Source organism: Haliotis asinina, chromosome 2 (assembly GCF_037392515.1).
Source record: "Haliotis asinina isolate JCU_RB_2024 chromosome 2, JCU_Hal_asi_v2, whole genome shotgun sequence".
In the NCBI taxonomy this organism is placed as follows: domain Eukaryota; kingdom Metazoa; phylum Mollusca; class Gastropoda; order Lepetellida; family Haliotidae; genus Haliotis; species Haliotis asinina.
In genome coordinates this window covers 2,341,069-2,355,714 of record NC_090281.1, presented here as the reverse complement: position 1 = coordinate 2,355,714, position 14,646 = coordinate 2,341,069, and the positions used below count along the sequence as shown (strand labels likewise).

Genomic DNA, 14,646 nt, shown 5'->3' with positions numbered 1-14,646 from the left:
TGCCTGTTTTTCAGGGCAGGTAGGTATTACCACTGTCTGCTAGGTACTCCTTCTGGTCAACCTCCGAGAAAGGTTACAGGGACTAGGTCGATTGCCACTGAAATCATTAAGAGGCGCATTTCTTTCTTACCTACAATTGGTCCATGAACCTTGGGCAGAGAGAACAGGTCAACGTGTCCATGTCACACAATGCCTAATAAACATTAGCTTGGTTCAAGACAACGCATTTCATTTGAATCACCACCCGAGAATCCTTCCCACCCTTCATGTAGCAGAGTAATTAGTTATGAGACAGTGTTGGTACGATAGCACATACATGTATACGTAGTATGTGTTAAGATTAAGTGGATTCTAGCTATGTCTAGAATCTGAACATGGCTTCAGCTGTAGTCGGACTAATCCACGTACCTGTCTGACGACTGTTTCTTTGTCACAGTCCTTGGACTGCATTTAGATGTAAAACACACAAAGGTAATGAATTTATGGATGTCAACGTCTTTATTTTGATGAACACGACGTTACAGATGTCATATTTGGGATTACACGATCTAAGTAAAGTACAGATACTAGTATTTTTTAAGAATTTTGAGTCCCACACGGGCCTCCTAGTCAGGCACCTACAACCGCCAGCATACAAAGTCAGCGGCCTGAAGCGCGACTTGCTCCTCCTCCGCCGAGGCTGCTGTGTACTAAGACTGCCATAACTTCCAGCAACTCCTGCTGATATGCAGGGCGCGGTATTGCTATAATAATGCATTAGTGAACTCATAACATGTCTTTGTTGATGGTTAGTGTCACAATGACTCCTTATAACATACAGATTTCTGGTTTCAACTTTTAAATGGACACGGAACAACGGAGAGGAACATCATTCTGTACAAATGAAATGTCGACTGTAACATGTGCAGACTAAGACAATTTCAACACCAACGTTGTCCAGTTAAACATGTTCCTATGAATAAATCAAAGAATGGACAAGGGTTCCACTTACGAAATCATCTCATTGTTAAAACATAATGACCTTGACATCAATGATATGTCATGCATTTAGAATTATCCAGTACATACACAAATATTTACAATGCCCAGTTCAGCTAAATTGAACGAGGATGGAATTAATGTAGATATTTGTGTTATTTGGTACATTACTGGACTATGCATCATACGTATTTTCTTGTGGACATACTTGTAAATATTATGCTCCCACAAACACAGACAGCATAACTTCACACAACACAATGTACACACTATTTACCTTGTAAGCATTATTAGCCTTTCAACTGCTCACTTTGGGGCGGTGTTGTAGCCTAATGGTTGAAGCGTTCTCTCGTCCCGACTTATACCGGGGTTCCATTCCCCAAGAAGTACAATTTTTCAAGTCCATCTCTGGTGTCTCCTGTCGTCATATTGCTGGAATATTGCTAAAAGCGACCAGACTCACTCACTTACGGTTCATTACTTTCAAATCGCTCTCATATTACACCTGTAATGTTCCACTATCTCTTAGAAAACAGGCTTCGATGGGCAGATTAGTTATTTAAATTGTAAACATGGCGGATTTTACTCTGAGGATGGAACTAATACACCGCAGCCCTCTCATGTCAGTGTATGAAGACCTTCTTGGACCAGGTAAACCAGATGAGGATCGACCCATGATGAATGAAACATACTACAGCAGATACCCTGCCGTTATTTACCCTGGCTTTGTAACCTAAGCAAGTGTATCTTTTTAACTAAAAACACACTTCTAGTGCCAAAGACGAACCTGCCCCCCTCTTGCCATGTCCTCTTTTACAGTGTGCTGTACAAGAATTCTGTTATGTCAGTGAATAAAACAGTATGCCAATCTCTCCTTGACCGCTGATGGGCCAACCAAATGTGGTTGTCTTGCTCACGCATGGACGGTCGGTCCGAAGACAAATCTCTCGTGTTCCCATTTTGTTGAAAACGTCTCCATAGAGATGAGATCGTGTTTCCATGGACACCAAAATGTCTAGCCACTTCATTTGCACCATTCCAGTCTCCAGCACACCCTCGGTGTGGACACGCTGATTTTCAGTAATCCGTGACATGACATACATGCAGTTTAGGTTGAAACTATTGAAACTAACGTGTTTTCCATTCAGAGACAAGAGAATTATCAATTGTTCTTCAGTTGCTTTGCTACATGTCTATTTAGGGTTATTTTTCATAACTTTTCAAAGAACTTTTATTTTATGCTATGTACAGTTACCTTCTTTCATCAGTAATAAGCTCTGTCAGACTGTCCCCAGCCAAGGCACAGCCCAGCCAGGCATGCATATACCTTGAAGCTGTTCTCCCAATTAACATGCCCGCAAAATTGAGTGTGATATTTAGATATACCAGTTAGAATTTAGTAGTTCCTTGTTTTGAGAACCGATCATCTGTCAAATAGAATACGTAGAGCAACGTAAACGGTTAACTTTACTCAGCATGACCATACATTTATAACGGAATAACCATTTAGATATAACATCAACACAAAGCAAGGGATATTCCATTGTCCGAATATACCACTAACCAATACCACCGTCAGTGCAGAGGAGAAAAACCAAAATATATCTATAAAGGTGAAACATTTCTAAAAGGAATAATTTCCCTTACTTTCTCTTCATCATCTGTTTCCTCCTCGGTTTGGTCATGATATCAACACAAAACACACAACAACGCTGTTTGGATAGTTTACACAAGACGCGATAGTGTGGATGTGGCGTGGTAGTGTCCCATGTAAAGGGACATGGAGAATCAGCCGTCTGTGATTGCTACGGTAGGACATTAACAAGCTAAACGAACACAAATTGCTCATTTTTGTCGTCGTTATGAACTCACCCAGGTGAAAAAGCAATCATTTACCGACAACATGTTGAATATGGCAGTAGTTAGAGACATTTGACAACACACTCCTCGTCAACGTCGTGCACAGTGGTTGCCACTACGTCTTCCAACACACACCTCGTCAACGTAGTGCACAGCGGTTTGCCACTACGTCTTGCAATGTCAACAATGAACAAGTCGTTCCTGATCGCTGATATCCTGTCGGTTGCTGAGGAGACCCACGCTAACGACCAGACGGGGAATCGCCATGGTGAGTTTTGTCTGTATGTTTACCTGGGGCTCCTTTCACAAAGCAACCTCTACTAAGGTTAACCTTAACCCCCATTCCTTAACACTGCACAAATACTGCTAAGGTTGCTTTGTGAAAGGAGCCCCTGGTCGTTTGTTTGTTTGTTGTTTAGTGCCGCACTCATCAGCATTTTCTATGACAACGTCCTTGAAAGAATCCTCCAACAACAGTGACTGATACCACGACGATCAAGCATGTTTATACAGTCAGTCGTCCGGGAATATTTCAGTTGTTTAACAAACATGGATATGTATGCTGCATTCTGTTCGGTTTAACACTGTGGTAAAATGTACCATTCAATTATTATCCAAACCCTAAACTTTCGGTCAGTCCAATAACCCCAAGTATCGATCAATAACTCTAAAGTTTCGGTCAGTCCAATAGCCCTAAAGTATAGGTCAGTCCAATAACCCTAAAGTATAGGTCAGTCCAATAACCCTAAAGTATAGGTCCGTCCAATAACCCTAAAGTATAGGTCCGTCCAATAACCCTAAAGTATAGGTCAGTCCAATAACCCTAAAGTATAGGTCAGTCCAATAACCCTAAAGTATAGGTCAGTCCAATAGCCCCAAGTATAGGTCAGTCCAATAACCCTAAAGTATAGGTCAGTCCAATAACTCTAAAGTATAGGTCAGTCCAAAAGCCCCAAGTATAAAGTATCACTTTCTGCATTCTCTTCAGAGAAATGAATGAATTTGATCTAACGCCATATCGCCAGTTTGGGGAAAATGTCAGTGACTAAATGTTCAGCTTGACGTACACGCATACAGACCATAGCATATTATCTTTACATTAATGGTACTTATTTGAGGCTTAGAATATCTCTCTACATAATATATCTCAATACTAGTCCACAGAAAATATTCCATGCAGAGAAATAAGTAACATGTTAGTTACCGTCGCCAAATTAAGGAATTGTGCTCTTTTGTACATGGTTTAACTAACATTTAGAACATGAAGTATGTCAGATGTGAAAAGGAAAAACATATTCAAAGCTTGCGTGTGCCAGAGGATGAACTCTGTTAGTGAAACGTACGTTACCAGGGTATTCGAAACAGCATAGATGTGAAGTTCTGATCGTATCCCATGTTGGATGTCATTTGAAGGGGGTGTATACAATCACTAAAGACTTAAAACTGAGAGCCATTTTAGATAGGAAGTAACGATGTAACGAACATTCCATTTCTATTGTACAAAATTAACACCATCACTTACTGTTTAGGTATTTAGTTTACACAGACAGTAATATCACTCTATATAAGGCAGACTTACATGTGGGCAACAGAAACATTGCCACACAGACAGTAATATCACTCTATATAAGGCAGACTTACATGTGGGCAACAGAAACATTGCCACACAGACAGTAATATCACTCTATATAAGGCAGACTTACATGTGGGCAACAGAAACATTGCCATGACATCAATAACAACGAGAAGGAACATATCTTTATAGCAGCGGAAATTACTCGACTTCGATTGGATTACTGTTCTTTTATTTCCAGAATTTTCGTTACACCATTATTTGAAATTTATACCTCCAAAAAGACTGAATGATATTAGTAACGTTGAGAATACATGTAGTTTACTTTTCTGTTTTTAAACAAGTAAGCTGTTTAAATATCATGTCGGCTTTTAGTCTGCAAATTCTAAAGCTCCAAACTACTTGAAATGTTCATTACTTACATAGCGGTTCATGTCTAATGGTTTGAAAACTATGTAACGATGTTTCCCTGTGAAACATAAGACACACGTGTTTTATGGTTGAACTTTCAGAGGATAGGAAGGTATTTGTCACTTCATGGCATCCTGTTTCGTAAGAATCGTGCGTTCCTAAAGTTTGCTTTCAACCCAGTTTGGTCAAAGTTCAGTGTGTGTGCACTGTAGTTAATGGGGATTACTCGGTCTACCTAACACAGTTACAATGTCAAGGAAACATGTACACCCAAGCATGGCAATAAGGGCCATCACTGCTTTCTAGGTGAGAGTTCTTTTCGGCTAAGGTGGTTATCCCTTCTTGTAACGAACATTTCAGCGTTAGGAGTTAGCTTACCATAATTTCAAAAGCTTTCAATTCTTGTTGAATTCCCGTTGGTTTTATGCAACCCAATATGTTACCTTGGAAAAATAAACAATTGGCTCAAATACCACCGAATTTATTTCTCAATACTTTTGTGAGCTATTTTTACTGGGCTATTGAGAGCGCGCGACAAAACCTTTAACCACTAATGCACCAAACCAATGGGTAAACAACAAATTAAACCTATAGTGAAATGCAATGTCATCAGTGTATAGAGCTAGGTGTATGTAATGACGAGTTTGTGTAGAACCGACCTGATTTTTGATGTAATAGGGCAAGTCCGGACTAAGTGCACCGACCAAGCCTTTGAGAAGTGCGTTTACTCAGAGCAAAAGTTCATTGGTATGGATTAAAAAATTTTCCTCTGATGACTCATCTGTATAATTACAAATTTAACAGGGTTCTGATGGATTGGCAAACATAACAAAAATAGCAAAAATAACAAATGAGACAAAAGCCCCAAATTATGTATACCCAAGGTTGTCTGAGTAGGAAGTTGGTCTCAAGGAGGAGAATCTTGTTTTTTCAAGACGCACGTAACCTAGATGCTCCCCCACCACCCATGAAGATGAGAAGAATCCCCTCCCCCTTTTCCACCATCAGTGTGGAACGCGCACCAAGCAGCTGTAGACGGAGGTAGCAGGGAGTGACAAACCCACCAAAATAAGGAAACTCCGTAACCAACAAGCAAAGATGCTGCAAAACTCCTTTATGGACTTAAAACATAATGTGAAAACTGTTCCAGAGATTCTTGAATAAGATGTGACAAGTGCTGTATTAAGAAAATATTCTCACACTGGATTGGGTTATGCTTACTTGTTTGTAGCTTGATGTGACAAGTAGTGCTGCTCAGAAAATATGTATTCAAATGCTGAGTTGATATTTGATATTAAGATGTAAATCTTGTTAAATCTGAATTGTTTTCGCATATATTATCATATGGGGACTTTGTCTGAGGTTTGGACTTTTGTCTAAAAGGACTTTTGTCCGAGGAACTTTCTTGTGTGGGGCTTCGGTCCCGTCTTTTGGCAGGCAATCAGTTTCTTCGTATATACATTCGTGGTTCGTGCCTCTTACGGAAACATGTGAACCCAGTGATCAAATATAGTTTTCTTTTCATATTCAAGTACTTTGTTTGGTTCCACTTTGAATGTTACGCCAAATGGAATATGTGTTTGAAAACAATCGAGACTGGTTAATATATGGCTTTTGGCGTAGTATGACTTTACCGCAAGAATGAAAGTTTATGGTTTACCAGATCAGATTTATTTCTCTTGAACATCTTAAAAACTAAAACATTAAAGTCGAAGTCAGACGAGACTGTGATACAAGTCCATGTGTCCCAGCTACTTAAAAGGAATTCCCTTCTGTCTATGACAAAATTGTTGTAACATATGTCATATTTGGGATAACACTTCCTTAGTAAAGTACAAATTCTAGTACTTTTATGGGTTGAATCCCATCCGGGTTTCGAACCCGCACCCTCAGAGTCAGGCACCCAATCGCCAGCACACAAAGTCAGCCGCCTAACCCGCTCAGCCACCTCGACTTCTACAAAATGAAAGTCGGACAACTGGTTGTCTAGACTGCGTTCTTTTTGTACCCCTCTGATAAGTGTAAATTGGCACGGCTCCCACGGCCGAAAGCTATGATTACACGTTAACACTTTCTTAGTAACATTTTCTTACTAAGAAAGTGTTATCCCAAATATGACATATGTTGCATTTGACCACTTTCTAAATGACATCGTGTAATCCAAATTGTTGTAACTCTTAGCAAGGGAGTTCAAAGTTTGAAAGCCCCCCGATGAGCCAAACCTGATTGTAGAATACAACACCGGGTGTCGAGTCCCGTGTTATCAGTCATATATACTGCCACCGACTGCGCCTCGGAGTAATACAGTTCTTCAAAAGAAGAGGCTGTATGCCCAGAATGCTATTGCTACATTCTTTGCCGCTGATAGATTTAAATAACATCATTAGATTAAAAACATTCTTACGAACTACTTCATTTTGTCACTAACGGTGACAGCGAGCCGTGATGTGATAGACATGACAAATGTGAGGTGGGTGATTTCTGAAGTTGTTATTGGACCTGTGGAGATTACAAGTGTTAGACGTCGTAGGTCAGTTCGGCATTATGGTGGATTTAATGATCGTTGTTGATTGTCACGTGTCAGTCGGATCACCGACCGTAGTCCATTGCATGTGTGTGCTTGTCTCCGTGTCGTTCACTTGGATGGTCAAAAGGTAGATATTGCAATGGAACTCTCTGACTTATCCCAATTTATGCTTAAACGTTAAAGGTAAAGGGAGAAGAGTGATCTGAAACGACGCGTCCCTATATGTATCCGTGACCTAGTCAACTCAAATGGTTTACCCAGGAATGTTCTCGATCATGCGACCGCTTTTCATTAGAAACTAGATTAACCGTTTATCGTGTTAACTTCACATTAAACAATCATTATTATACATTCAGACTTACTGTATTATCCTTATACACACGTCCTTAATTCGTTGATCAATATTTCAAATCATCGATAGTGATAAATAAATTTTTCATCAATACACAAGGCTGACGTGCTAGTGTTACCTCGTTAACATAGTGAGTCGACTTTCTTACACATGGGACGATGTGTGAAGCCCATTTCCAGTGTCGCCCGCCGTGACATTGCTGGTGTCCCCCGCCGTGATATTACTGGTATTCCCCGCTGTGATATTCCTGGTGACCCCCGCCGTGATATTACTGGTGTCCCCCGCCGTGATATTGCTGGTATCCCCCGCCGTGATATTGCTGGTGTCCCCGCCGTGATATTGCTGGTGTCCCCCGCCGTGATATTGCTGGTGTCCCCGCCGTGATATTGCTGGTGTCCCCCAACGTGATATTGCTGGTGTCCCCCAACGTGATATTCCTGGTGACCCCCGCCGTGATATTACTGGTGTCCCCTGCCGTGATATTGCTGGTGACCCCCGCCGTGATATTGCTGGTGTCCCCCGCCGTGATATTGCTGTTGTCCCCCGCCGTGATATTGCTGGTGTCCCCGCCGTGATATTGCTGGTGTCCCCCGCCGTGATATTGCTGGAATATTCCTACAACGGCGTAAACTAACCTCACCACTTCTTCCAGTTTCCTTCACAATGACAGTGTGTACTCAGTGGAACTATCAAGGATTACAGATAATATACAATGGTTGAAGTAAGATCTGGCGAGACAGATAATCTGCCAACCCTCGTTACATGAGGGAAACTCTAACTAGCTTGTAGGTTATCCCTGGTTTCATACTGTAGTTGTGTATCCCGGGTATCCACGGGTAACGCGTTACTAGGGTGTGGTGGCTTTAACGCCTCGGAATCCGCATGGCGATCAACTACTTATGAATGTCAGACATGACTTCCGAGGTTAGAAAGGAAGGCGTCTGGAGGGATAAATTATCTTTGTACTCTGGTTTAGAGCCCCATCTGTCTTACCGCAATAGGGAATAGCTCTCACTCACTCAATATATATATATATATATATATATATATATAGAAAGGGGTGTGTGCGCGCGCACCCTTACCGTCCCCCCTAAATCCGCCTATGATGAGGGTTGATGAGGTCTGTATATGTCTCTGTATGCAACGCTGCCAACACCACTGTCGTAACCATACTCGTTGTAGCTGTCGACCGTGCGGTCTTCACTGTCGCCAATCACATTGTCCACACTTTCCCACTAATCCGGACTTATCTTAAAAACACTCGGAACCGCTTATCCCCTGATTGGCCAATAATGCGCGTGTATTACTCCGCATTAGCGCTAAGTGATGAACAAATTGGGGAGTGATAAGGTGCGCTGAAGCGGAAGTGCCTGCTTGTTAGGACTGGAGTTGTCAATGACAAGGAATTAGTGTCCTAGATGGCGCGCCTACTGTAGAAGTCGTTGATAGCGAGGCTTCACCAAAGTCGATGCATATGTTTTGAGATTATTTGGAGCACTATTTTTGGTTTTTTTTCCTTTGTGGTTTCTAAGTGTATAATTTGTACTTCAGTGTTGTTTAAGTGGACAAAATATTAAATTCTTGTGTATTGACTTAGATTATTGATTATTGGCAGGGTGCATTAAATTCTATTTCTCGTTTCATTATGCAAATTTGTTTTTACAAATTTCTTATGGATATGTGATCAGTCGGTCTCTTTTGGAAGTGTTGTTTTTAAGTGTGATCGTTCACTCTCGGAAATACAATGCACATCTCAATCGCAAAGCAAGAATGGGATACAATGATACCTCGACTAGCAGCATGTCAGGACACGTGTTCCGTTCTCAACAGGAATGACAAAAATAGCAGCTCGGCTTTGTTCATGAAAAACGCACACGATGTGCTTCATATATGGCAATGCCGCTTAGCAGGTGCTTGAGATATCTGACATTGTGCTTGGCGAATAGGTGCTTGACTCTGAGAGTGGGGTTTGAATCCCGGATGCGCCTCAACCCATAAAATATATTAGACACTTAAATGAGAAAGTGTTGTCATAGATATGACGTGTTGCAGATCTGTATTGTTGTAGGATCTCGCGACATGATGCTTGTCTTGTAGGAGAGTGAGGTAACGAAGACGTGCGAGTAGTCATTACCCCTAACACACTGACACTAACATGTCTCGTTGCAGATTCTTCCAAGTTAGACTCGCCAGCAGAGTCGGACATACTGGAGCTGCAGACATCTGATCTATCGTCGGAATCGCAGGAAAGAGCTAAACGTCGCCGAAGAACGGCGTTCACCAACCCCCAGCTGCAGTATCTGGAGAAAAAGTTCCGCTGTCAAAAATACCTCAGTGTGAGTGATAGAGCTGAAGTCTCCAAAACACTGGATCTGTCGGAGACACAGGTCAAGACCTGGTACCAGAACAGACGGTAAGAGTCTTTGAGGAAGCTATTGACATTACGATGATTGAGTCAATGACAGGCCACTGCGAGGACACGGGCATTGTCCGAGACTCCTAGTTTTGTCTCTGTAGTATAACAGTGATAATGTGAGATGGGAGTTCCTGTTATTACAAAGACTTAAAGGTCACACGCAACGTAAAACACAACTTTGCAGATCCTGATACCTTCAGGTTTGCACTTACCGAAACAAATCATGAAAAGTGCCAATTCAGCCGATAAAGATGGAAAAAACGAGATGAAAAAAAGCCCGCGAAATCGGAGTTCAAACGATTCACTAAATTTCCCCAGCGCTGGGGAAAGGACTGGTTTCAACAGCTGTGCTGTGCTGCGCTGCGCCCGTAATGCATACGCAGTGAATAGGTTCGCGGAGCTTGAAACAGTATGCATGCTCGGAGTATGAGGTCATGAGCAGTAGTCTAATCTTGGTTGTGTACACAAGCAAGTAAATAATTTACTCGTTACATAAAAAACGCGTTGATTGTGGTAAGAGAGAAACACAGAGAAAGCTCAATGTCTGGTTTATTGACACCTATATGTCTGCCTGCCTGTCAATAAAGACAATATGCAATACACAGCTTCAATCATTGACCATATGCAATTTGAACTTAACACCTATCAGGCCCTACGCCATAAACAAAATAAAATGATTTATGACTCGTGCACCCAAATCCTGTCTCTGCCACATTATGTATTTAGGCAGGTGTTACACTTCTACACGACAAGTTTTTATGTCTGTGGGTTGCAAACAAACGACATCCACTTTTTCGTATGGCTGGATTTGAGGGAAACTGGTGCAAACTCGTGTCAGTTTCAAGTCCTGCTTTGTACTTGGACGAATGAGTTTCCAGCCACGCAGTAGTTCACCATCTCTACTGAGGTGGTTTTTAATTTGATCTAAGTCAGATTCAGAGAACGTGTATTTACAAAACCCAACATCTCTTTATATATTCTCAATGGATAACAACTTGTTCTAGCGTATATGGTTTTGTTTGAAAACGGTATATGAATCCACACTGAAACGACGCATCAAGTACAATAAAAGAATCCATAAAGAATCTTTCTTTCTTGTGACTAGCCATACTTAAAAAATGCCCATCAAACAGATCATCTTTCTGTACACACAATGAGCCCTCAGCGTATCAGCAAATGAACCCGCCAATCGGAAGCCGTCGTTACACTTGAGTGCACAGATCCGCTATGACTGAGTTCGGTCTCCCGCGGACTTCGTTTCGAGTGAAGTACGCCCAAGTACAAAATATTGCACTTTTGAATCGCGATTGTACGCTTCTAATTTTGTTTATTTGTTTTTTAACAAGCAGCAATGTACATTAGATGTCATGAATAAGTGATAATTGGGTTTTAATTGTTTGATTTTTTGGTTGCATGTGACCTTTAACAATACGCCTGAGTGATTCTTGTACAACATATGTCAGGAAGTAACTACACACACACGTCTCTTTTACAGAACTAAATGGAAACGGCAGACGACACCCGAGGCACGAGCGCAGGAATTACGTCATCACATGTGTGACGCAATAGATTGCCCAGGGTCTGGTCACATGACGGGTGGTGGTTCCGTGTCTTCCCTCCAGCTGCGTTTGGCCATGGCGATCGCCGTCAACACCGACCCCGTCCTAGCACAGTACTGTCTGAGGGCAGCGGGCGTCATCTAAGTGTGGCTATTAGTTCAATACGACGTCATCTAATTGTGACTCTAATATCACTTTAGGCGTCATCTAGGTGTGACAGTGAGGGCACTATGGGGTCACGTATGTGTGACAGCGCAAGTTTGCGTCATCTAGGTGTGAATGTCAGAGCAATTTTGCGTCATCTGTGTGTGACAGTGAAAGCAGTATGGCGTCATCTAGGTGTGACAGTGAGAACAGTATGGCGTCTTGTATGTGTGACAGTGAGGGCAGTCTGGCGTCATCTGTGTGTGACAGTGAGGGCAGTCTGGCGTCATCTATGTGTGACAGTGAGGGCAGTATAACGGCATCTATGTGTGACAGTGAGGGTAGTATAACGTCATCTGTGTGTGACAGTGTGGGCAGTCTGGCTGTGACTATGGGAGTAATGTTGCGTCATCTGAGTGCAAACAATTAGAACAGTCTGGTCTCGTCTTGGACTGAAAGTATCGTCGTCTGGGTGTGTGATCATCTGACTGCAAGACAAGAAGCGTCATGATGCTGTGTGAGTGAGTCGAGTAACGTCATCAAGTTGTGTGAGTCAAGTAGCGCCAACTAATTGTGGGAGAGAATCGCGTTTTGGTATCAACGTGTGTGGGTTAGTCACTTGGCCACTTGGCCATTGGTGAGTACATTGTTATCGGCTAGGATGAAGATGCCTCTGTTACCCTTGACCCCAACGTCAATGTGTTGGTCCAGTCACAGGGTGAAGTATGTTCGGTGTTGGTCCAGTCACAGGATGGAAGATGTTCTGTGTTGGTCCAGTCACAGGATGAAAGATGTTCTGTGTTGGTCCAGTCACAGGATGGAAGATGTTCTGTGTTGGTCCAGTCACAGGATGGAATATGTTCTGTGTTGGTCCAGTCACAGGATGGAAGATGTTGTGTGCAGGAGGCACATGGAACGTTACGGATGTATCTGGATGAACCTTAGACTCAAAGTTGTTTTTTGCCTATTGATATATTATTAAGTAATTTACGGTGTCGGCCCGGGAAAGCCTCATTTGAAAAATACCAATTACCGCTAAAGCCACATTTCAAGTACAAACCCGGTGGCCGTGAAAAGCCGAGAAAGTCACAATGTGTGGGGGAATAAATACCGTTTTTTTTCAAATAGGCGTCACTCATTGCTCGCAGGTCTTTGATTTATTGACTTACTTGTCGTTTGTTTGTTAAGGTAACATATAATGGGCCGCTTCTTAAGTCTCGTTGAAGTTTTTTGTTAACACATGATAATATATGTTCTGAGATAAAATGATGCATGCTAATGGCTCATTCTTTTGAAAAGGATAACTTCAGCATTTGCTCTTAACTTTATTTGTATTTTCTGTATTTTTCAGTACAATAAAAAGTCAGTCTTCAAATATGTTTTTCTTTTTTACAGATTTTGGCAAGACTTTAAACACAATACCGGAGATAAAATAGCTCTAAACAGGTATCAGAAAAGGACAGACCATTCACTTGACAATCCCATAATAATTCGTAAATAATTCGTAAAAGGATTTTGAGGACCTACGCTAGTTCGTGTGATATGGACTCATCTCCACGAACAGTTCCACTGGATTTCAATATTGTTCACATAATGAATATTTCATATTATTTACGGCATCATGGATTAGAGCCACATTCACGCGATTTCTCAATCAAGCTCACTGTCGGTTGAATCACAACGTTTTCTACTTTGCTGTCTTAAATGTGGCTTTCCCGGGCCGTAACCGTAATTCACACAAGGGATTCTCTGAGAGTGGCGGAGTGGAGGGGTGTGTGCAATGGTCTCACGATATGAAAATGTATGTCTCTCAACTGACCATAGCAGGAACCGCATGAAGCTTACGCGCAGTAATATACATACAAACTGTACCACGTTCAAAAGCGGCGTTCAACCTAACCTGTTCAGTCGCCTGTTGGTATCCCACTCGGTCAGTTGTACATAGGCTTACTGTAAGTGACGTGCCATATTGCAACAAACATGGCTGACGTCACCGGTGTTGAGCCAAACGAGCTCAACAACAATACGTCGTAGAATAAAAACAGATGTAGTGACTTACGGAAACTTGTTAATATTTGGTAATAAACCCCTTCTGGATTATAACACTTCGAATTCTCTTTGGGATCGACCGGTATAAACTCCGAATGTACACTTGTGGAAGAGTGGCCCAAATTTGCTGTACAGCAGCTATTGAATCCTCCCGGGAGTTGATGTTTTCACAGCGTTTCGGAAGTTTAATTTTTACACATCTCCACACATTTCCTGTTACATTGGGATTGTGCAGGCCAGTCCATTCCTGGGATGTTATTATTAGTTTTCCAGGAAGTGGTCTTCCGAGATCGGTGTACAGGCGCATTGTCATCTCGAAATATCCAGGGGCCGTCTCCGAATTCTTTAGCTACAACAGGCCACATATTGGTATCCAGTACATCAATATACTTGCCAAAATTGATATTTCCTTCAACGGGAGTCAGTACGCCAACATAACTAATACATCCCAAGAACATTATACTCGCCGTGACAGGACATTTCAAGACGTTTTGACAATCCGGTCTCCACATTTCGTCGGGCTTTCTCCAAAGAGAAATAATTTTACTTTTTGCCAAAACAACTTGTGTTTCATCAGTGAACAACACTTTCCTCCATCTATCAAGTCCCCACATCATTTTACTCCCACACCATCTGACACGCTTGTGGCGGTTGACCTGTGAAATGATGATACCCTTTCTCATCTTTCGTTTTTTAATGCCAGCCTGATGTAAATGACGCTGAATTGTCCTGCTAGAAACTTGACTGTAATGTTGAGAATTAAATTGTTCAGTTATA

At 41.8% G+C, this 14,646-nt stretch overlaps 1 protein-coding gene across 1 annotated transcript; it reads left to right on the top strand.

Annotated features, from left to right (window-relative positions):
- The first annotated feature begins 3,024 nt into the window (after nucleotides 1-3,024).
- On the top strand, nucleotides 3,025-11,820 carry LOC137274739 (homeobox protein ceh-9-like). Its single transcript, XM_067808080.1, has 3 exons — nucleotides 3,025-3,106; nucleotides 9,871-10,114; nucleotides 11,613-11,820. Exons 1-3 carry the CDS (start codon nucleotides 3,025-3,027, stop codon nucleotides 11,818-11,820), a joined length of 534 nt encoding a protein of 177 aa, XP_067664181.1.
- The last annotated feature ends 2,826 nt before the right edge of the window (nucleotides 11,821-14,646 follow it).

Coding starts and splice junctions, on each gene's coding strand:
- LOC137274739 (XM_067808080.1), top strand. CDS start 3,025: ATGAACAAGTCGTTCCTGATCGCTGATATCCTGTCGGTTGCTGAGGAG. Junction 3,107..9,870: donor CCAGACGGGGAATCGCCATG/GTGAGTTTTGTC, acceptor GTCTCGTTGCAG/ATTCTTCCAAGTTAGACTCG. Junction 10,115..11,612: donor ACCTGGTACCAGAACAGACG/GTAAGAGTCTTT, acceptor TCTCTTTTACAG/AACTAAATGGAAACGGCAGA.